This window comes from Penicillium angulare, assembly GCF_028827245.1.
Source record: "Penicillium angulare strain IBT 27051 chromosome Unknown utg000004l_segment0_segment0, whole genome shotgun sequence".
Taxonomy (NCBI): domain Eukaryota; kingdom Fungi; phylum Ascomycota; class Eurotiomycetes; order Eurotiales; family Aspergillaceae; genus Penicillium; species Penicillium angulare.
Genome location: NW_026623163.1, coordinates 6,813,722 through 6,837,822, shown reverse-complemented (window position 1 = coordinate 6,837,822; position 24,101 = coordinate 6,813,722). Strand labels below are relative to the sequence as shown.

The 24,101-nt window shown below is 46.2% G+C and overlaps 4 protein-coding genes across 4 annotated transcripts; all 4 read right to left on the bottom strand.

The window, feature by feature from the left end:
* Nucleotides 1-286: 286 nt before the first annotated feature.
* On the bottom strand, nucleotides 287-1,828 carry N7478_006452 (uncharacterized protein; the record flags this gene model as incomplete). The annotated part of the gene is made up of 3 exons (XM_056922666.1): nucleotides 287-1,054; nucleotides 1,144-1,462; nucleotides 1,551-1,828. 3 exons carry the CDS (start codon nucleotides 1,826-1,828, stop codon nucleotides 287-289), a joined length of 1,365 nt encoding a protein of 454 aa, XP_056780703.1.
* Nucleotides 1,829-6,683: 4,855 nt separating this feature from the next.
* Nucleotides 6,684-7,962, bottom strand: N7478_006451 (uncharacterized protein; the record flags this gene model as incomplete). The annotated part of the gene is made up of 4 exons (XM_056922665.1): nucleotides 6,684-6,803; nucleotides 6,860-7,403; nucleotides 7,485-7,618; nucleotides 7,687-7,962. The coding sequence occupies 4 exons, from the start codon at nucleotides 7,960-7,962 to the stop codon at nucleotides 6,684-6,686; spliced, it is 1,074 nt and encodes a 357-aa protein (XP_056780702.1).
* A 12,473-nt stretch (nucleotides 7,963-20,435) lies between these two features.
* Nucleotides 20,436-21,113, bottom strand: N7478_006450 (flavin reductase family protein; the record flags this gene model as incomplete). Its single annotated transcript, XM_056922664.1, has 1 exon — nucleotides 20,436-21,113. The coding sequence occupies one exon, from the start codon at nucleotides 21,111-21,113 to the stop codon at nucleotides 20,436-20,438; it is 678 nt and encodes a 225-aa protein (XP_056780701.1).
* A 1,178-nt stretch (nucleotides 21,114-22,291) lies between these two features.
* Nucleotides 22,292-23,222, bottom strand: N7478_006449 (uncharacterized protein; the record flags this gene model as incomplete). Its single annotated transcript, XM_056922663.1, has 3 exons — nucleotides 22,292-22,312; nucleotides 22,372-22,856; nucleotides 22,913-23,222. 3 exons carry the CDS (start codon nucleotides 23,220-23,222, stop codon nucleotides 22,292-22,294), a joined length of 816 nt encoding a protein of 271 aa, XP_056780700.1.
* Between the last annotated feature and the right edge of the window lie 879 nt (nucleotides 23,223-24,101).

Genomic DNA, 24,101 nt, shown 5'->3' with positions numbered 1-24,101 from the left:
CAAGACTGGCCTGCATCCATGAAGTTGTTTTTGTTCACATATTCTGAAGATCACATTGATTGATTGCTTTTTTTCGCTCGAGTTCCAAATTGTCTACTAGTAAGCGCTTAGTCGTTCCAAGAAAAGGAATTGCAAGGATATCAATGCATTGCAGTGAATTTCATTACCAACTCTTCATTCATTATTCCCATAATACCGAATAGACTTAACTCTCGTGTTTATAAAAAGATCATGGATATCATTCGAATCATTATGGCTAAGATTAGGATGCAGTATCACTCAAGAATTAACCCGATCCAACCTCAGTCTGCGCCGGAATAATTCTAGAACACCACCCACACCAAGCACGATGCGAACCACACTCTTCTCGAACAAGATACTTCCCCGTCTCTCTCTCATCCTCATACTCAACAACACAAGCACCAACCATAACCCTCTTTTTCGACTTATGTTTCACAACACCCCCCAACCCAATAACCTCCTGTCGAAAATACCCCGGCTCTTCATCATCATGACTATCCGACGAAACAAGCTCATGATGATAGTGCGACGAAGCAGAGACAGAAACAGAAGCAGATCCCGCAGCAGATCCAGACGGATAATATCCGGGACTATGATGCCCAGTACTACTCGTATCACTCGAGCTCTCATCAACCTCACAGTCAACCTCTAGTTCAATTTCTTTCGCGGCAAGACAAGTCTCGCCACGCCCGCATTTTACGCCTTGGCTTCCTTCGCCGATTCCTGTTCCAAGGCCTCCGCCTAGATATGTGCTGTAGCGGGTTCGCCAGGCCCAGACACGGCGGTAGGTTGTATCATTGCTGCGGAGGGTTTGGCCACATTGTACGCAGAGCCAGACGGCGTCGGAGCAGTTGCATATGTTTTGTTTTAGGGTGGCGGCTTTTATGCCCTCTTCGCGGAGATCGGGAGAGGTATCATTATATGATGTATCGGGTATGAGGTGGTCGGAGAGAGGGGCGGCATTGCATGTGCGACAGAGGCGACGGATACGATCTTTCATGGCTGTTTGGGAGGGCGGTTTGATTGTGCAATTCTATACAGAAAGAGAATTAGTCACTGTTTCTTTTTTCTCTCTCTCTCTCTCTCTCTCTCTCTCTCTTTTCATGGTCAGTCGATACTCACTCTGCAGACAACCTTGCTGCAACGTCGACACTCGCCTACCATGTCGCGTGCGCATCTGCCCACTTTCCCGCGCGTCATACGGCCTGAGTCTGAGCTCCCTTGGCTCAGTAGTTTCAGTACCGATTTAACGCTGCTGGGAATAGCGGTCCCAGCATCTAGCATCTCCGCGACCGTCTCGATATACTCGTTTTCGCAGCGGAGAGTCTCTCGCACCAGCTGGTGTCGAAAAGGCGCGAGGTTCACGTGGAATTGGCGACATGTTCGCGATAAAGCATGCAAAGTGTTGAGATCGATTGCTCGAGCGATTTCCTTGACAACGCTATAGTACGAGAAAAATAATTAGCTGATGAAAGACAAGGATGCCCAGGATATATGGGCGAGCGTGGATGTTCTATTCGTGAACGTACGGGTAACAACTCAGTGCCGCAGAGAAGGCATTCCGGTTGGGATATACCGCTACCTGAGTCTCCGCGTCATGCTTTGGGTTTGAGCCCGAATGCGAGCATTGTACGTCGCGATCATCATCTAATGAAGTTGGTGAAGGTGGGAAGTCGCCGGAAGATGATTCTGTAGCCAGTGGAGCGACCGTCAGCTTGGGCGGGAACGGCTTCCCCAAGGGGATCGTAGAGCCGGGATGCTCGGTGAAGGCATCGTGGTCCAAGTCCAAGTCGACGAACACAACCATGCTGCTGCTGCCATCTGAGGCCTCTCGGATGAATCAGCACATCAGATAAGATGGGAGATCTGCCCGGTGGAGTTGGGCTTTTATATGGGTTCAGGTTTGACTTGTGCCGATTATTGGTACTGCTGGATCTGCTACGGCTGTCTTGTTCCGAGTGGGATGATTGTGGAACTGAGGGGTTTGAATGCTCCGTCTTCGGGGAGAGTGAAAAGTCTGATTGGGGTGACTAAAAAGAAAGGGAAATAGAAGTAGAATAGAGGTCTTCTCTTCTCAGCAAGGGAGAAGATGAAGTGAGGTTATTCCCAGGATTTCCCCGCTTCTTGTTCCTGGCCCCTTCCAGTACTCGTATTGGAGCTTGATCCGGTTTTTGGCACGATAAGATAAGAAACACCTGCGATAAGCGCGATAAGTGTTGTATAGTGTGGAATGCGATCAACTTGAATGTTCTTCTATACTTGTTTTCAGGGCCATATACATCATAGCATTACTCAAATAAACACCATATTTACGGCCAAATCTCCCTCTATGGCCACTAGAACCCTGGAAAGAGTATGGGGTAAAAGAAGACACCGATAGTCTAAACATGCTAGGGTAGGATTCGACAAGAGCAGATGATTTTTATGTATACCTAATTTCGGCAATAATGTCCCTTATCTATGCCCTGGTAGTTTACTTAAAATTAGTTTCATTCGCTGTTAACATCTCAGTTTTATGGCGCATGCAGTGGTCGTAAGCTCCCAATATTTGAAGAACCTGTTACCGACTCAACGGTTATATTGGAGGATAGTAATGCACTCTCCACCGGTGATTATCCGGTCTTGGCAGTGTACCCGCTTATGAATCAGCCATTTACCCTGGAGCCTGATGATAATGCAGGCAAGAAACAAATACATCCCGTGCCAATCAACGCCAACAGATACATTAAATCAGGATTCTGATCATCTTCTCCGGGTTTCAAGTATGCGTACACCACACTCGCACTCGGTCCTCCAAACGATGCAGAAGTAGTACAATTTGTAAGGATTTCCACAAATGAGATCATCCGGGAGATCAGGTTTGATCGAGCCATGTGGTGCCGATACCGTGTGATGTGAGACAAAAAGAGATTAGGGGTCTTACAACGATTCACAAGATTCCCGCTGTAGGACCCGAAGGAGCCCTAAGCAGGCAGCTAGCTCCTGCTCGCAACCGTCGTAACGTTCAACTTACTCAGGATTGCATGCCCGTTGGCTGGAAAAAGGTCACGAAGAAGCCTTGCATGCAGTATTTAGTCCGCAAAGCCCCTTAATCCCACCTTGACCTGGACCTGGACCTCGACAGGACCACCATAAGATTAGTATCATCATTACTACGTACTCCTAGTGGGAATTTCTCACCGAATAAACCGAGACTTAACCAGTTCCATAAAGGTTACTCCTTAACGAACTTGACAAATCCTGATGTCCACAAAGAGAATAGGCTACCAGATCCCCGGAATACAGCTGGCTCGCAAAGGCATTGGTAAGCGAAGCCAGCCGATCTGGAGCTCCATCTCCACCTGAAGAAAGAGAAAATATCGTTTAAAAACATTGAAATAATAAAATGAAATAAAAAACCAACATATTGTATATTGATTATGTTCATTAGTATTTCCTCTTCTTATTCCTCCTCCGCGGAGTCCCAAATAATGATATGCGAAGGAACACCGAAGCATCCCCACTCCTACCCGTCTCCCATACCAAAGCGAGTATTCCCTCCGTCTCCCAACAATCAACAATCCACTCCCTCCAACTTGAAAATCTTTACTCCCAAGGACCTATGTCCCCTTTCCCCTCTTCTTCCCCCTAAATCAAGTCATTCCCCCGAAGAGCCTCGTGACACTCGAGCCACCCATGCGTCTGAGTCCGCTACCCCCTGATCGACACGGCACCTCCACAGGTTAAATGAGCCTGATCGATTCGAGACGGATCGGCCCTTGAACTGTTACACGAAGGAGCCTATCAGGGGTTCGCTTTGTAATTGTTACGGGAAATAGCACCCAGTGCGCTTTACATTAGAATGAAATTGTGGGCTCTTATCCGAACGGTTTTCTAGGAGGATTTATGCGTGTAATTTTCGGCATAACTACTGTACTTTATGATTATGGATATTACATTTACATTGCTTCGTAGTGGTCAGCTCAGCTCCGAGTCCAAATCCATATGGCTACTTTCCCCGCTCCGGGCGCACACAAGAATCCAACCAGTCACAGCTCGTCTTACACATTCCAGAATAGGAAAGTAAACTAAAGTATGTATTATGCATGGTTGATTAACTTCTGATACTTATGGACATTAAAACCCGGGCTCCGAGACCTACATAGTAGAATGCGCGAGCTGAGCATGCACATGTGCACAGCACCAGTCGACCTTGTATTCCTCCAGCCGCACCACCAGCACCAACCACACGTAAATGCAATAGGTCGCCTAATCCTAGCGACCTCGGGACATGCATACACCACAGCCAACATCCCTGCCAATGGCGTTTGTACTAACGTCTAGACCGAGATTCGGGGGAAGTCATGTTGGCCGAGTCGGCCGCATCAATCAATCATATCACCTCGCACTTAGGTACGTAACTTAACTTTGGATTTTAAGTTAAGTTCAAGTTCTACTTATTCGCACCCTCCATTTACCATTTACTCTATATGGTCTTTCCCCTCTTGTCTTACCCCAAACGAAGGATTAGATATTCGAAGGATTCAAACAATGCACCTCTCCACGTGGATCAAAATCGAAAATCTTCTTCATATCCGGATCTCTGCCGTTATTGTGTTGTTCCCTTCTCCCTTTCCACTTTCCTAACTTTCTCCTTCCACTATCTCGGGCCCTAAGTGTACATAGTGTCCAGTGCGGTCGGTCGGTCGGTCGGTCGGTGGAGATGCCGGTCCACACCCTGGCAGGTGACACCAGAGACATCGATCGACACCGACAATCCCACGGTACAACATGGCCGTAAACTCGATTAAGTATTTGCGAGCTCTGGTGATCCACCGCGTCTGGGCGCCACGCACTCATAGGACAAGGTTTAGTTTTAGTTTTTGCTCGACAACGGAGGTAGAACCAGGTTCTAATCCCTGTGCACGGGATACCGGCAGGGGTAATATTTTCCATAGATGTAATCTCCATCTGAATCTCAATCTCAATCTCAAATCTACAAACATCCACATATCAATCTGGTTTCGAGATTATTCCTTCTCCATTTCTACTTCTATTTCAGTTCATTTTCCCGTTTCATATGGATATTCAGGAGTGTTGGTGGAGATCTACGGGAGCGGGAGGGATCCCTAGCCAAGGAGGAAAAAGGAGCTTGGCTCGCCTTTTGAACCATGTTAGGAACGATTGATCAAGGGGTGGGCACTCCGAGCTGGGCAAGGCAGAATTGAAAAATAAAATAAAAAATCAAATCAAATCAAAAAGACTAAAAGGATCAAAAATTCAATTTATTTGGCTTTTTCTCTATTCACCAGTGCGGTATATAGTAATTTCGCCTGTCGGAGCAGTCGGGGCAATGAGTTGGCAACGGGCACGGAGGCCCGATCGACCGATTCCACGGACGAAATGGGTAAAGGTCAGCTAAAGTACTAACACTAGGTTGGGAGAGAATGACGAGTACGATTAACCCTGCCCTGTTTTGTTTTTATAATTATTCTGATCTTTTTTCCTGGTTTTTGACCCAATTGCACAGCAGCGCACTGGTAAGCCATTCATCATAGATAACATGGATCTAATTTCTTTGTTCCGGGAAAATTTCCAGCGAGCTGCTTGCGGCTTGCGGCTTTTTTTTAGGCTTTCGTCCCTTTTTGGCCTTTTGCCTTGCTTCAACTGTAGGGCAGAGTGGGCAAGGTACTGTACCAGAGTTAGGTCGGCTATAGCGAGGTTCTCCGCGAGATTTGGAATGATCTGTATGGAGCTCCCAAGGATTAGCCGACCATGGCTCATGACGATCAGCGAACCATGGTTAAGAGAACGTGGGAGGTAAAAAGACCTATCAGATGAACCATAGGAGATTTTACTGGTTGATGAGGTCCATTTTAATATACTGGTGGGAAAAGGCAAATTTCGTTTCATCAATGCAGGCACATTTGTTCATATGTGTATGTGTAAAGATTGTAAATTATGTACAAGCGAGAACAAGCGAGAGTCGTGTCTCAATAAGGGTATAGAGCCAACAGTAAAAGGAGACGCGTTGGAAATCATCAGATCGTCATCCACAAAAGAGAAAAAGGAAAATCAAAAATCAAACATGAAAAACCAGCGCATAAACCATCAAAGTGAACCAAAAGAAATCTATAGCCCAAGTCCCATTCCTTTTTATTCAAAGGTACAAACCCAACATAGACAAAAAGGAAATTGAGAGAGAAAAAAATAAAAACGTAAAATGAAAAAGCTTTCCCTTTGTTTCCTCCGGTAGGCCACCGCTGGGAGCTTTCGACCTAAGTGGAGCCAATCTCCACTCCAAGGTTGCTCCGCGGTCGCGCCTTTCGCTCGAGGCCCGAGGCCGGGATTCTCCGCCCCGCGAATGGAGTTGAAGCATTCAAATGGGGAAAATACCATTGTCGAATTCGGGTCACGGTGGAGAGTGTGGGAGGATAGTTGGGAACTGAGTGCGCGCTTTTTTCCTTTCGCGGCCAGTCCCCATCGTAGTAATTAGGTGCGGGTGGTTGATTCCGCCCACGCCCGAATGGAAAAAGGGAGGGTCGTGAGGGCCAGCCCCACGAGGTAGCTGATAGAGAGTTGGAGAGTGGTGTCATGAGATGTCGTGAGAAGAGGAAGCATTCGGGGAGTAAAACGGAACGCTATCAAAAGAAATAAAATCCAAGACCCGAAGTGGGCAGGCTTTACATAGCCCATTGCTTCCAGCTGATGGGCTGGAAGTGAGCCAAGGATTGGACCTGATCATCGTATGGCAGGCAGTCAGAGCCGGACCATGATGGAGATGGGTAGTGGCACTGAACAGGCTGGGATTATTGTTAGTTGGGGTAATTATTGAATGGTGTAGGAATGGTAAACATACTGGTTGGATCAGGTTCTCTTCCAAAGACATGGGGACCAAATGAGATGTGGGGACCACATCTGAGCCGTCCCAGCGAAGTGGAGAGTTCATTGTCATTGGGGAGGCAGTCAGATCGGTGGGCTTCATAATGCCCTTGGGGTAGTGGTCCATCATTGAGATGGAACCGGAAGAGATAGAGCTGCTGTGGGTGGGTAGAGAGAAGGCGGTATCCGAGAGAGGGGAGGGGCAGGTCTCTGCGGGCGAAGAGTAGAAGGGGCTGTCATCGGCATTTTCTGGGAGTTGGTGGTGGAACAGGTTGGTGGATGGGCGAGGCTGCAGAGGCAGGTCCATACCACTCCAGACCAAAGAGCAGTCATTTGTGAGATCCGGGTGCACACCAGGAGCCACCAGGGAGCCGATTGACATAGAGTTGGGTTGAGAAGTACCAGAGAGCAGAGAACCAGTGTCCATAGAAACGCAGCGGGGAATTGAGCTAGATTCATTGCCGAGCTGAGACTGAGTCTGAGGAGCCCATTGAGACTGTTCAGATTGCGATTCGAGTTCGCTGTGGATTTTGTTAGTTGTTATTGTTCGGAGGGCTGTGCATGTGTAATGCGCAAAAATCTAGAACTAGTTGGAGACTCACTGTCGCTCGATGTGTCGCGCAAGTAAATCTGGGCGGTGGAAAGCCTTCTTGCATCCGGCGTGTGTGCAGCGGTAGGAAGCTTCTGGGTTGTGGTTCAATTCATGGCGTCTGCGGTGCTCGGCACGAGTGAAGACCTATAGAGCGGAGATCGAGTCAGTCTTTGTTGATTGTTGGTTGTTGTTCGGGAGTATGCGCAATTTACCTTGTTGCAACCGGGGAATTCGCAAGCGTGAACACGCTTGCCCTTCTTTGCTTTGCTGATGCGGTGGGTGGTAGGAGTGTAGGTGATGGGCATAGGAATCTCAGCATGGGGGCTTGGGCGCATGTTGTTCTTGCGGCCAACCATGGTGTGTGATTGAGATGGGGAAGGTTCTGGTGAAGGAGAGATAGATGTGCCGGGAGTGTTGAGAACCGAGATGAGGTTGGAAGGCAATGAAGTGGTTGAATTGTGTCGTCCAGTAGAAGAGATACTGATCATCCTGTGGATGGGATGAAATGTAGAAAGGGTGGGATGGACGAAGCTATATAGATGAATGGAAGGTGGAGTGATGTAATTGAAGAGAGTTGTCTTTAAGATGGGAAGAGTGTGCGAGAGGTGCGCAGGATTTGGAACTTGCAGAAATGAAGAAGAAGCGGAGGACAAGAGACTGATATAGAGAAGGCGATGACACTAGCAAGGCTGTTCCTACAGAGCGTGGTACAGCGATCTGCCGGCGGATTATTAGGCTTTCCTAAAATCAAATTGATGAAAATGGAATAAATGAATTAAAATATTAAATTAAATAATAAATCAATGAATAAATGAATATTCGAAAATAACAATAATAAGAATAATTAAATATATAAAAAATTAAAAAAATTAAATCCCAAAGAGATAATCATGGATAATTCCAAAAATACCCATAATTATTTGGCTTAAGATCAAAGGGAACCAAGCACGGGCGTGGAGGCGATGATCGCTGGAGCGGGAGGATCAAGCATCCTAAAATTACACCACGTTGTCAGGGGCCAGGCTTGTGCGGCTGAGGCGTGGGATTATTTTATTATTATTTGTTATTTTATTTTATTTTATGATTTTATCTATTTTATTATTTTATTTTATTTTATTATTATCATTATTATTATCCCATTAATTATGGGACCGTGTTAACGGCTCACACACAACGCCGATCCGTCCACTGACCACATTTGGTATGGTCGAAGGATTGCTAATGCGGCTGGCGCCAAAACGGTGTTCTGGCCATAATCAACTGTTGGTGTGAGATAGCGGCGTGAGTGGAGGATAGCCTCTACTGCGCTCTCGCTACCGATTACTCGGAAAACTAAAGTAAATTTGTGTTATTTTTATTCTCCTAGCAGGTGCATCTGCAGGCTAATTATGGGACATCTTACATCTTGTGCATTCAAGATGTTAGGCTTTTGTACTTCTGTTGGTTTTTTTGATTTCTATCTATTCTTGTATAGTGGTGGGAGAAGGAAAAAAAAGTACCCCGAAACCCATTCCAAATCCAAGCTCGTAGTGGTTTGTGAGTGTCCAAGCTCCCACGGAACGTAACGGGTTTGCCCCACTGGGGGTAATGGGGGGGGGAGACAAGGAGAGACTCCGTCATGGTTCCCATTAGTACCAGGTTAAGGCCAACTCTGTGTACTTTGGGAAGGGTCGCACCCCATGCCTATTTGGGTAATTTTTTGGTCATGGCCCCCCAACGCTGACTCGTTCGCGATTGGCTACCCACGGTCAGGATGCTGGTAAGAATGTAACACGCACTAAGTCTATCGTCGTGCATGGTGAAATCAGCATTCCAGATTTTGGATTCTCATGCCGTTTTATTTTTTGGGGGGATTTTATTTTCCCCAGACTCGTTTTTTCCCTGTTGTGTTTAGAACTACACCCCCTTTTCGTACAACTACCTTTTATCAACCTCGCAAGATCATCTATATTTGATTATGGGCCCCAGATAACAGCTTCGTCGGAATTTCCGAGTTGTGGAGTTCATTTTCCCTCAATTGGCCCATGATTCAAGTGCCAACAGCCTTGGATCAGCCTAGTGGGTCCTGTGGTCCGCCTTAAGGGAGATGGCGTGGTGAGCCCTGCCACCCTAGGATGCACTACACTTGCGGTAGCTTGTTTCATGGTGCTGATCCTTTACTCAATGTGGTGAATGAACACCACTCGGACTCCCAAGCCCTCCTTTCCCTTCCTCCCCACCTTTCTTCGGCCCCGAGCCCCAAGTCCAAACACCTAGATCCCCCCCCTCTGATCAACGTCACTGGGGTTCACGAGGAACTTCGATCATCGCGTAGCTCAAAGTTCTTCATTTTAAAATTTGTATCTATATTTGGCTTGTTTTAACTTCCTGTCTATCCATCAACCTTCATAGATCACAACATAGATAATAGATCATCATGACATACATTTCTTCACAGCAATCCCCATTTTAATCCTTCAAAATAAAATAGCACATAATAGCATATAATGAAATAAAATACACAATAAAAATAGTTCGACAGGGCTGGACAACACGAGAGAGACAATGCCCATTTGCCCTGTGCGCCCGCATCTACTAGTAATGCTTGGGAGTCCGTGGTCCGCAGTCCGCATTCCAGATATCCATGTGTAATCTGCGCCCATGCCTGCATGCTCAACCCCTCTCTTACAGACTATTTTCCCCCTTGGTACACAATAAGCACTATGCCACGCGGGATAACCCCGGGGAATAGCTTCCCCTAGCAACAAAAACCTCGTGGCACATATGTACCCGGGGGGGGACTAGTTCCAAAACAAATCTATTTTTTGAAACGGTGGCAAACATGCAGCTTGCATTTTGGGAGCACTGCTGAAACATGCGATGTGAATGATCACTCTCGGCAGACATTCTGGAATGAATCCTTCGTTCTGCACACTTCATGTTGCCACCGTCACTCGCGTGGTGGTGGTGATCAAGAATGGGTCTCCCCTCGCCATGCAGGGGCCATTTTTGTTTCATGTCTATTTTTCTTCTCGTTTTCGATTATTCTTCTCTACATCTTCAGTGCATATCATTTTGTTTCGGGGGCCGTAATAATTAAATGTACATAGTGGATCAACGATAGCAGCGGGAATTATCATATGTGGGGAGGGAGGATGAGGATGAGCCTGAGGAAGAAGACAATCTCGCACGCTCCGCTATTTGGTCTGATACTAGTATATTCTTAGATTAGATGAAGAGGAAGGATAGATAATTGCAACATTGTGCAGAATCCTCACTTATTTCTTCAACTTTTAAATGAGAGTGTCTAGTCTAGCCGTCTACAAGCACTTGCAGCAGGATTCATTGATATCAGCTATGATGACAAGTCAGAATCCTGTGGGAAATTGGCCAACCCATGCAACGAAGCTAAATCATATCCCGACCAACAAAAAAAAACAATAATATTATTATACATGATATCAAAAAACAAAAACAAGAAAAGAGTTTGAAATGAGCCAAGCATCAATGCAAGTTCAAATGTTCCAAATATAACTTCCAACAACAGAACCTCAACCAGGGGTACAGTTTGATCGTCTCTGTCCCCTGTACAACCCGTTCTTAGTCTTTAGCCTCCTCCCATACCCTCGCGTGGGAGCAGTGATATGCTTGGCCCGCTCGGATAACACAGACTAAGTAAGCCCCACACAAGAATAAAAATGTAATTTTAGTTTTGTCTTGCGTTGGGATGGCAGTCGATGCCTATTTAGGCTATAATCGACCTAACCCACCTAATGTGGTCTGTAGTAATCTTACTGGCCCGTCACACCGGTTCGCGCCAATTCCTTCGAATCTCTCCCTCTTTCCTTTTTGCTCCCCCCCCCCCCCCCTTCACGTGGGTGATTTGTACTGCAGGGATGTGATTCCTTCGCTATTTAACCCCGTGGATAATGACGAAATACCCGTTCTAGCCTCTGTTGCATACATATGTTCTTATACGCATTATGGCCCCTCCTTTGGAAGGATTCAATTCTTGTACCAACTACGTAGTTATGTGTAGTTTGAAATAGTTCCGTCGGAGTACGGAGTAAAAAAAGGTATACATGTACATTCTCCACGTAGTTTGCGATCGACATCAAATCGCGATGACAGCGCAATGCAGTTGTGTGCGCGGGACCCGGGAGACTTACCCGCTACTAGACCAATGCAAGTCTGGGCTGTGGGTATGTACACAGTAGCGCGGTATATACCCTTATTGGACTAGTGGAGTAAAAAGTAAAATAACGATAATAATAATATTCATATTCAAATATTCATACAATATTCAAGGACTCGCCAAGCAATAACATTCCCCATGTCTCACAGATAGTTATTGGCATCAGGCCTGAAGAAATCAAGGGCTGATGAGGATCAGCACCAGCATCATAGCCCAGATGACTCGGACTCTGCAGAAGGATTTAGTGTTGTGCGAGTTCACGAGTCAGAATCGAGCATTAAGTGTTGGTTCTTTTTTTAGCTGTCATTTGGCGATCCCAGCCTGGAGGGGCCATCGTAGACACGGCTGGAGTGCTACTAAAGGCACCATGGCGTCTTCCATGCAGCCATCGGGACCCATTACAGACCTAACATTCCGTGCTCACCTTCCAAATACTCCAATTCAGTAAAGTAGAAGTTTTATTTTTATTCCTATAGTTTTTTCTATTTGTCCTGCCCTCTAGCTTAGGTTCTTCTAAGCCTCTATCCCACTTCTCACCCGTTTCCGTGTATAAAATTAGAGAAGCCGCAATTAGGTTCAAGTTCCGCTTGAGATAGCGGGATATGGATAATCTCGCAAATTGGTGTATGCTAGGACCAGATGGATCATTAATGGTCAATACCCCGTTTAAGATGGGTGATCGCTGAGCGGAATGTTCCCGGGGATTATCGGGTGTCGACTGCAGTTGTATGGAGTAGGGAGTGCGACCACGTATCCACCCTTGCCTGTACACATCCGAGCGTGCCAATGACAGAGCACAGTTGGATCCACCACGAGGCTCTTGGGACAGACCAAATTGTTCTCGCCACCCCCGGTCGATCGGTGAACTGCCCATTTAACGAGCTACCTGTAGCTGCTGTGGAGCGTTACTCCAAGATCGCAGAATATACCTGTTAGAAAGTGGGAAATAATAATTAAAATAAAATAAAAATAAAATCCAACAAAAAATAGAAACATGCTAAGCGATCGTCGGTATGAAGGACTTTTAGCTACTTGTTTTGATTTGGTTTTTTTTTTCAGCGTTATCCTAGTCTCTACAAGTTTAGTATGCATCGAAAATGCGGCACAGAGTCAAAAATGCAATCTTAGTACGCTTTCTTGGGCTTGTTTGGGACTAAGGCTCAGTCATCCACGGCTCAACTTCAATTTCTGATGTAATATGGAGATGCATGCAGGACATGAGAATCTCACCTCAGACCTTACTGTAATCCTAATTCTAAATTGTTAGTCCATACTAATTATCCTTCCCATTTAAGCTCGGACACGTGGAGAGAAATCATGATGATGGAGACGCTACTGCTTCCTCCCAAGGTACCTAACTCGCATTAAACACTCTATAGAGAAGTCACGTAACCTTGCGAGAAATTATTATCTCACTAAATCTTTTCCGTAGACTTACTCTCTAACACGGCAAATTTCCTTGCTGTGGTCTATGCTAGGGGTGGATTGCCTCGTCCCGTGGCCCGGCTGAAATCCATGCGGTCGCACTCTATTCTGCTCTCTATCCACTTCTCCAAAAGCTCCAACGAGAGCAATCCTTACATTTTCCCTTTTTGGATGTGGATGGACCTTCCGATCCCGCTTCTTCCTCTCTTTCTCTCTCTTAGCTCCGTCTCCGATATTAAGTCGGTATCTCGGCAATCTTACCACCGTTCACCTAATATCTCATGCGAATTGCGAATTTAATCAAATCGTCCCGGGTACATCGTGGCTTAACATCGGTGAATCGACCCTCCTACTCCGCGACCGTTATCATATGCTAATATTGGCTGAAACAAGCAACTTTGAACCCTGGAAAATAATAATAATAAGCATCTCTACACCGTATTTCAAACCTTCAAACCTTTCAGTTAACTCTAAAACGCTATTTCCAACTCTTACGGCCGTGTGCAAAGTACTACCACCTACTAGCCCAGTCTAGCGTCATCAATCTTCATTCGAACCAACAACAATAATATACATGGATCCATACATCAGTACCAACGGCCTCACCATCTCCAACCCTAACCCATTAACAGTACTCACATTATCCAATCTAAGCTTAGCCCAGCACTAAAGACCCACAAGTCCCAAAATAACGCTGCCTGCGGTCCTAGCGGGCCTCTCCATTCTAGTGCAAACCTGAAGGACCTAATGTACCCAACGCCCCCTCCCCCACCAGCCATCCAGCATTATCTAGCCCCAATGCAGCCCAAATACTCCATAGCAAGCAACTATCCCAAGAACAACGAGAATATTCCGCTGAGCAAAAGTACCGTCTACGCGAGGCTGAAAATTCGCGTTCATTTCTCGCACTTGCAGCTCGAAGATCCACTAATGACTTCATTCATTTGATGGCTTCAGTAAACATTAGTTCAACCAGGCAGTATACACGACGACCGTTATCAGTAGTTCAGTAGATCATGTAAATCGCGCAAACTTCGTCCGGAGCCCGGATTTACAGGAGTAATCGACTCGCCGACAAAGCATTCCCCCGAAAGAGCATTGTAGGTCGATCCGCACCACAAATCCACCAATAGCTCCTGAGTGATCGTCACTATAGTCCTCTCACTGTGAGAAAATGTGAGTGGTCAGTGGTCCGCGGTCCGATGTCCCTCCATGCCCGATGTGGGTGCAGAATCGCATGGCTATGACGTCGGTGCAAGCTGACGGATCTGATCTGATCTGACCTGCTTGATTTTATTCACTGCGGAGTCCTACAGAGCACTGTGACATGACAAAGACCACTATCTAGAATGGGAAGCTGGATTCGCAGCACGGCAGCCATGAAGGAAGTGGCTGGTTTGCTTATGGGAATAAAATAATCTTAACTTCATTAGGTAGTGTTTTCTCAGGCAAATGTGGAATAAGTATCGAGTAGATTAATAGAATCCTTCAACTACAAGTGCTATAGGATGCAGATAAAGATGGAGGTACGGAATCCTTGTGCATTGCAGAAAATCTCTGGGCAAATGAAATGTTTTGCTGTGCGCCATTTGGGCGCCCCTTTGTCACTGAGGATCATTATGGGTGGGGATGGCTTCGTATACTTTGCCTGATACAAAGGGCCAAAGTACACTATGCTGGAAAATGTGAAAAGCTTACCCCACTGCGTTGGATCATGACGATGCCGAATTAGGTATGTGAGAATCAGCTTTTTACTTGTTGATTTTTTAATTTTTTAATTTCTTTTGTCTTACATACGTGGGGAACCCATGTGTGACGAACTCCACCACCCGCACTGATCAGTCGGTGGCGAATTTCAATGCATTGGGGGCCGATGTATGGGGGGCTCCTGTGAGGAAAAAAATCTTTGGATCCTTAGGCCGCCAAGGTAGAAAAGCCACTGAAGTCAACATTGATCCTGCGGGATTCTTCTAGGAAATAAGAATTAAGGGTCTAGGTAATGATGATGCAGAGGATGATGCAGAGGATTATGTTAAAATCATATCATATCAGCAGGCTTATGATCCTTCGAGACGCAGGCGAGTTGTTCAAGTAATTCCTTTTCGATGCTTTATCGTATATACAAGTCTACTGTGTGCATGGGACATGGGGTTATCTCGTAAGCCACGTGGGTGGGGGATGTACAGTGTACCTATGTATAGAAACCATCCTTGTACACAGTCAGATGGTAAGCTTTTGGCGGAGAAAAGAAACTTCGTCCCCTTCTTTAGAAGGTTAGAACCGTGTGCCACATGATGAATGTGGCAGGTAAGGCACGAGTTTACATGTTTCAGCATTTTCGAGGTATATGTGCCGCCAATCAGTTGGGAAAGGGTACAGACATGTACTTTGTGAACCTCGGGACGACCGTAGATGGTGTGCATGAGGTGCAGAATGGGGGCGAAGTTTCAGTTTCAGATGTCTATACCTGCAGAATAGAAGCTCAATCCATGTGGCTTTTTTTCTGACTGGTAGATCTAAAGCCACAGGGGGGATAGGAGAAATTCGAACTCCAATAGAATATTACATCTACAGGGATTCATGTCATCTTTGTCTAAACCTCTTAAGGATCAATGGAATTGTATTTCACTTCAGCTTTGAAACTACGGAAAGGTTCCTTGCATCATATTGCCACTTCTGGCTAAATGTTTGATCCTACGAGGCCGCCACAGGTTTCTCATCCCCGGTGTACCAATGGCAGTAGAAGTCCTGTGCACACACACGCACACAGACATGTAAACATAGGCATGTATCTCGGAGTCTCTTCGGACGACTGACGTCTTCAAGGATGGAGAAGATATTCGAAAGGGGATGCCGACGAAAACCGAGACTACCTGCCATTCGAAGGATTCATGATATCTTAATTTGCTACGACATTCTCATCCACGGACCTCTCATCCTCAGAGACATTGGCATCACCTGGTTGTGTTGGACTCCTTATCTTCTAGGCAGTAGATTTAATTCTAGGCTATCATGCGGGTTAAAGGGGGAAGGCGGGAGGGGAAGCTTCAGTCTAAGGGGATCTAGGCCAAGGTCAATAGTTCCTTGTAGCGTTGCATTGTACCTGGAAGCTGCTCATTTCCGGGGACGCAAGTACTAGAATTGCCGACGGCCGAGGGGGGAGAAAGAAGGAAAAGCCAACACAGTTGGCGTGACAAAGACTGCAAATAATGCTGATTATTTGGATCCTCATCTCATTTCCCGTGTGGTGGTAACGTCTTAGTGAGGTCGATCCCTGTTCAGCCATGTGGTGGTGGGTTTGGAAGGATTCAAGGAGAAAACAATAATTATAATAATAAACAGAAAACCGATTCCGAAAGCGAAAAAAAGAAAAAAGAAATCATAAGAAGAGAAAAATAAAAGGAGAAAAAAAATGAATTAATTGAATCCTGCACTATACTATATTAGAATCTTGGTTAATTAACCGTAATATCACCCAAATCTGTCTGAGCGTCAGGATTTAGTCTGTGGGTATGGGGAGGAGCCACACTACTGCAGCTGCAATCCTTCGACTATTCTACTCTAGGTAATCTTTTTTTCGCAGTAACCCATCGTGGAGAACAGCTGTTTCATCTTTTTTTTTTGCTTACACGTGGACTTGGTGTGGGTTGGTGATGCTGATCATGGAGTATTTTTATCTCTCCAATACTATCACCTCTGAGCGTGGGTTTATGCACGTTCATGCAGGCCGTGCGTGATATGATCACATAGCTTTCCCCACCCCCTCATCTTCTCACCACTGACGAGAGACTGATGTACAACAGACCACGCGAGGACGAAATGGCTGAAACGAACGCCCCTATCAGCCACATGTTGATCGGCTGTTTCAAGATAATGTTTAACAAATGGCATACATTCATTTTTCATGCATAGTGATAGGCTTGTTACTATTCTGGGGGCTCTCCATGAAGACCCAGATCTAAGTTTCGATCGTGAAAATGCAAATCCTCAAGTTTCAGGATGATTTGCCACTGTGGGTGGTGGCCATTTTCTTTTTTTATATCAGGTGATTAATCAAGGCTAGATTCAAGATTGTGAAGAAAATTAGAATTCACTATCCATCATACATTTGTCATTGTAGTGCATTGTAAACATATCTGCAATCCTGAAGGATCCTGCCCGTGTGCCACTAGACGTCAATTCCTACAGCAACTCTAACTTATGATGCTGCTTTGCATTAGAGGAATGGGGTGGCACATTGCTTGGCCTTAGTTTATGCCATCATCATTCAATCCTGTTGCAGTCATCAACTAATTAGGTAGTGGATCGAGGCGAAACTGAGTTCTGATGTTCTAAATATTTCTCCGAACATTGATCTATGATGATCCACCATGCAGACCATGTGTCCGTCCGTTGAAGTCTCCATTTTACCTGTAGCGGAACCTTCTACGATAGTATCACCCGTCTGGTCATCATCTTCACTTATTGATATCAAGTTTCGGCCCTCTTTTGCTAAGTAATGGATACTCCGTACTCCGGCCATTTGATCCTCACAAGCGGGCCACTTAGTATACAGTCCGTTCCGTGGAATAGCGGAAGATATTGGAAATCATTCGCGCCATTCTGGACCAGCCCAATGCCCCACACTCAAAAAGGCATTTTCTTTTTCTCCATAAAACCACATGGTGTCTATGGGAATCCATCAAAATTATCTCATCAGTAGGCGGGTCCACCCGCTAATACTGGACGTTCAGCGCAGTTTATGCTCAATCCGGTACCGGTTCAAAGTTCGTAGATACTATGGTTCTAGCGGGGCTGTACCACAGAAGCGCGAAGTTCCGCTTTGTGATGCGCGCTATCTATGCGCGCTTTATTCAAATGTTGGTAGCAATGTAAAGTATCTTGCAAGGACCTCGAAAACCACGTTGAGAAAGAGCAAGAGACATGTTGTCCCCTCTTTGCCGTATATCTGACGTAGTGGCCGGCCTTAACTGACCTGGCTGAAAGGTACTGAACATGGATAATTCCACAAGTTTGCACCTAAAATAAAACAAATGGAACAAAGAATCCTTTCTCCGAAATGAAAACTAAATTAGGTACTCTGCAAGGATCCCAAGAACAGCAAAAACATGCGCCGACAAATTAATCACAATTTCTAATGCATAGCATACTAGAACATTAGAAAATCGAGAATCGATCATAAGTCTAGACAAAACAGATACCCAAAAACAGAAAGAGATGAACAACTCACTGTAAGCGTCCACAGCCCAATCGACTTGATCCAATCATCTCAATGAACAAAACCAACAGAACGCGTCTTCAACCAATAGAACCGCCCAAAACCCGCCTCATTTCACCGCGATCTCACTTTGAATGCATCTTTAGCTCAAGCCCCTGACGTTGAACCCCCAGATCAACCAATAAGAACACATAATTCGCGAGCTAACACCGATCGACATCTGCACGGTGACATCACGTCCCTGACACTTGCAGTACAGAGCGCGAGTTAGAGGCCACAGCCGCTGTTGGTTTTCTCGACACCGCTTATTCGCTCCAACGAAAAGCTGCACGAACGCTGCTAGTCGTTTCGGCCCCACTCAAGGAGAATTTCCGCGGATCATGCTCCATGCTGAATTCGATCCTTCGAAGCGTTGACAACGCAACGCTCTTCTAAAAATGAAATTGGATCTCTGCATCTGCATCCATCTTATCCACACGGAGCTTCCCGTTGTTGTTGGTTGATGTAATGAGGCTTCATGGGATCCTTCCTTTCTCCCCGTGTCCGTCTCCCCGTCTCCCCCTCCCCCTCGTATCTCTGTAGTCAGCCGCAATGAGGAGAGCTTACTGCATCCTTTCGATTTTAGCTACATTCTTCATGATCATTTCTGCGTCATTCTAAGGCTTCCTGTCGCTAATGTCAGATCCTTCGAGGCATGCAATACCTATCCCGTTATTTGAAGGAATCCAACGCTGTCAGAAAAGGAAATGGATTTTGACATGGATGTCTAGATCAATCCTTCGTCTTCCTTCTTTCTTCCGGAGTATAACCGAGCATGAAAAAGAAAATTAACAAGTAAGTTTTGATAATTATCTTGAATTATTTTGCTGGTTCTTTTTGGGAATTCGTAGTGGTCGATCAATCCTTCCACTCTACTTGTATCCTTGTCACTTTTCGATCGTGATAGTCGCCACCCCGCTCCGCTCAAACCAGCTCAGCCCAACACCCCACAGAAACAATCTAGACAATGAGAACGACAAGGGTTAGTCGGAGAAAAGGACAGAAGGGGAGATAGTAAAAAGAGACCTCATAAAGAGCTCGTGTTGAGATCCTAATCTTGGTATAATCCCTGTACAACAAGGGTATGAATCGAGTTCATTTCCCGAGGAACCGCCGTTGGGTACAGTGGCGATCATCATGCCTTTCTCTAGTTGCGACGAGGGGGTGTATCAGTGGTCAAATCATTAGCCCACGATTTCATGAAGTGGAGACACTAAAATCATTAGGAAACTCCCAGATGGGCAGGAGGTTTCGGGAACCGGGGTCACGCATTGATTACGCCGTCAATTGTCGGGAGCCACAAGGTTCAGTGCTGGGATTATTTAGTGTTGGTCCCAATTATCAGGACATGACCTCAGAGGCGCAGTAACCCCTCCTCGTGCTATCTCACTCGGATTCCCTCGGTAGGATTGCGACAAGTGCGATGCGTTTGTTTTCGATAAGCTCTGATGTCATTCGGATGGAGGGGTGTCGTGTAGGTTCTTTGTTTCGGGGGTTGGGATGCTTCCCGTGTTGATGGAGTCGTTGGGGTCGTTGGATCATAGTTTTTCTTTGTCTGGGCAGGGTCAACCGGCGTTGTCAAGATATCCCAAGCATTTTGGGATCCGGGTGGCTTTTTTTCTTTCTCCGCCTGTCTTTAGGTGGGAAGGAGTGCCAAAGTCCTTGGCTGGTGCTGGTGGGCGTTGGTGGGCGCAGGGATGCCTTAGTTCTTTGGCACGTAGTTCAGCCGTTAACTTGCATTGAGAACAATAGAATGCGAATCTGGATCAAAACTGGTTTTTTAGCTCAATGCGAAGTAAATCATTCAATGGCTTTCAAATTTATTCTCACTGTGGAAAATTGATGCGATAGCTTAATTGTTGAAAATGCGCGGAGCTCTAGTAGTAGTAGCAGGTAAGCTTCGGGCGTAGACTTCCAAGGTCGGGATGATATATGTTGCGGCAGGTTCAAGTTCACTACAACACCATCTGTCCATGGAACTCGAAGAAAGTCAATTCCCTGAGTGTTCAATTGATTCGAAAAGCAATCGCACTAATTTCACATATAGATTAAGAAATTCCACTCAATCCAAGCTTTGAGTGAGGCGCGCGCCGACAACAAACCAATTAATCCTGAAACTCCCCCCACTTAACCATTCGCGCCTTCAAATCCAGCACATCCCCATCAACAACAAACGTCCCATCTCCTCGATGATGAAACATCCTCATCCTAGAGGAACTTGAAGATGTCGCATCCCCATCAAAGCCCTCGCGCACCCAAGCGCGCACAACTTTAAGTACCCAAAGGTTATACTTATCAACCATGTTATCATCATGAACCACACACTCGATATTCGCAATGATACCCTCACCACCAACAAGCGGTGCATCAACACGCGCAGCGGACAAAGCCTCGAGTCCGAAGCGAGACCACTTATCTACTTCATCGCCGCTGCAGTTTCCAATATCAACGACAGATTCGGCGATGGAGACGTCGGGGATGGCGAGAACACAGGATTTTGTTTCCGAGAGCGACTCAAAGCTTGTATCCCATGGTCCGAGGCACATGTTAATGAGGGCGGGTGAGTCGTGTTGGAGCATCATGTGGAAGCCTAGCGTCATTATGTTGTGTGTTTTGTCTTTGAGGGAGCCCGTTGAGACGAGGAGGATGGGTCCTGGTTCGATGAGGCGGTAGACTTTTGAAGCGGGGTAAGGGGTGAAGTCTGGGAGGTGGTCCTTTGGTGGGTTCTTTGATGGCGAGGGCTTGTGAGGGGTTGAGAGGGATACCTTGCGTTTTAGAGGCATTATCTCTGGTCTGTGGGTGTGGAGGGGTTGGCTTCGAGGTAGGTTGGGAGCGGAGATTTTTGGGCGACTGCGCTGGAGGGTAGAAGAGATGGTAAGTGCGGAGAGGAAGAGCGAAGCGGTGCTGGGAGTGTGGATGTCTTTCGAGAATAGAAAGTAGAGATTAAAGACTAAAGGTGTCGTTGAATTAAGAATAATGGGTCCCTGGAACGCTTTGGCGGCAACCACAGAAGTGCCATGGTGGGTTCCGCATTCCAAGAAGATCGAGAGAATGAGTGAGATAGAAAGAAATTCAAGGACAGTTATGTGGGTGAAAGAGTTAGAATGAAATGACCAAATTATCGCCACTCGTTAAGAGGAAATACGATGAGGGGATCAAGATGATATGGCCTTGTCGATCACTAACGAGAGGCAAAGTGGGGATAGCGAGGGGATAACCCCATCGAGGGAAATGGAAACAGCGCTTTAGCCTACAAGGGAGCATCGCGTGTTGTGCATATCTTTTCTCATTAGATACAGGCTAATAGATTTGTTTTACTTACAATCGCCCATATGTGGGGGGGGGAAGGTCAAGAAATATTCGTACTCAGGATAGAATCTTGCAATACAATTCAAGTAGCCTCATGACGAGGGGGCGATTGGTAGAATAATGAAGCTGTTCTGGAGAAGTCATGTTGATATAGAGAAAAGGAAAAGAAATAAGAAGGGAAGGAATGAACGATGTGCTCATAAGGATGCGAACATCGATAGAGCCGAAATAAAACGCCTTTTCAGACAGAAATCCCCCCATCGATATTTCTCCGTCCACAGATACACAATAATTCAATATCTGACACGTTCAGTTGGATGGTAGAGCGTCATGCGTGTTTTGCATGCCCACCGTGGTCTGTAGATGAGAACGGAGCTGAAAAGATCGGCAAGGCAAATAGCCCACCAAACAACAGGTTAAGCAACGTGGCCAGAGAGAAAGGAAATCAAAACCACTTGAATATGGACACCAAATGGTGTTGGGCCATATGTCTTTCGGATATCGTAACTCCGCTAATAAATCAAGAAAAAGATGGCGACGAGAGAAGAGAGAATCGCGTTACCCCAGGGAGGAAGAGGAGCAAAGGAGGAAGGTGACGGGTATGCGAGATATATAAAGGAGATCAAGGTTGTACAATATGAGTTCGTGCAATTTAACGGTCCGGGTTGGTTACCTGGAATACATGGATTAGCCGCTTTGCCCATTTTGAGTCATGGGAGATGAAATACTAACCTGCAGGATTCGGCGCGAAAAGTCGTGATCGTCGTCGATACTGCCATTGCTCTGCCGGCGCTGAGCCATAAATTGGCCGTCAAATCTCGAATCTCCCATGGCTGGCATTGAGTTGCGACCGTTGCCACCACCCAGTTGAGATCCCTGGGCCTTTTGCTTGCGGGATCGGAAGAAAAAGAAGGCAGCACCAGCCAGAGCGGCCACACCGACCACGCCAACCACAACACCAGCTGCAATTGCGGCAGTGTTGTGACCGTCCTTCTTCTTCTGCTCCTCGGCAGTCTGAGTAGGATCAATGTTTTGACTGTCACTGGCAGCCGTCATAGTCACGGTCTCACCACCAGAGTTGGTTGATACAACAGCACCAGTACTGGTTGCAGTAGCGGTTGAATTGTCGCTGCTAGAACTATTCGATGAAGACGAAGAAGAATAAGTTCCAACATTGTCTTTCAATGTGTACACCGAATAGTATCCCTTACCACCACCTGGTAGTTGTCAGTACTGTACTGGGTTATATTGAAGAGATCGAGGTCAAACATACACTTATCCTCGGGCCATCCATCGCAGTTTGAATTGCACTTGCTGGAGTCAACCTTGTCTGATGATGGAGGTATTAAATTGCCACAGAGGCAGTCGGAACCACCAGTTAAACCAAACGCAGCTGACCCTGAACATTTGTTTGTACACCATCCTGAACTTTGAAATTCATATGAGTACGAGGTCCCGAGGCCATCCGAGCTGCTATAGCATCCCACGAAGGAACTATCAGCACGGGCTGCTAGCATATTGAAGGGTTTGGCAACTGAGCTGGTCGCAAATAGTAGGCTTGAGGCCAACAGAATGGACCGCATTGTGAACTGCATATTGAACGAAGAAGGAAAGACGTTTCTGAAGTCGCAGAAAATAGATAAATTCCACAACAGATCCAGTCGTTGTGGTTGATAGGTCAAAAAAGGGAAGGAGGGAAACGGCCGGCGTCACCCTTCAAAACCTTTTAAACCGAGAATGTAGATAAATCGATGAGGTGTATAATGTCGTTCCTTACAGGAGACGATCTCCGTAGCCAACGTGAATGGGTTGGATGTCGAGTCGTGGTATCCTGGATTGGATCGATCCTAAGCGGGATTGGGGATCGAAGTATAAGAGAGCGACGGTCGGAAAGAAGATCACAAAAACGCAAACACAGAATCGGTGAGCGAGAGGAATTGGGTACGAATAACCCAGTTGTACACGTTGTACAAAGGCACAAAGAATCGAGAAAGGAAGGGAGCTGCGTTGTATCCCCTTCTTCGTCTTTGTTTAGCGAGTTCGAGCGACCGGGAGGAGATCGGGCGGACCAGTCGAGTTGAGAACTGGAGGGTCACGGTTGATCGAGGTCGATTGTCGACAGGAAGCAGGTCGAATACGTAGGGTGTTCAAATGAATGATCCCTATGTTTTTCGATTAAAGAGCGTGTGGGTTTAGAGAAGGAGGGAAAGGAGGGAGAGATTATTCAGTCACAGAGACTGATGGGGTCATTGCCCAGGGTCAAGGGTCAAGGGGGCCTGTTCTCGAGGTACAGGAAACATACGGGTCATTTACGGGCTGTGTGCATGTCTGTGCTCGTTTGTTTGTCTCTTAAGGGGTGTTTATTTCAGTCATGTTGGTCTGGTGTGGGTTTGGTATAGTCACGTACGGTTATGAATGGTACAGGGGGGAGATTTTACCTTTCGTCATGTGTGGGTCCATAA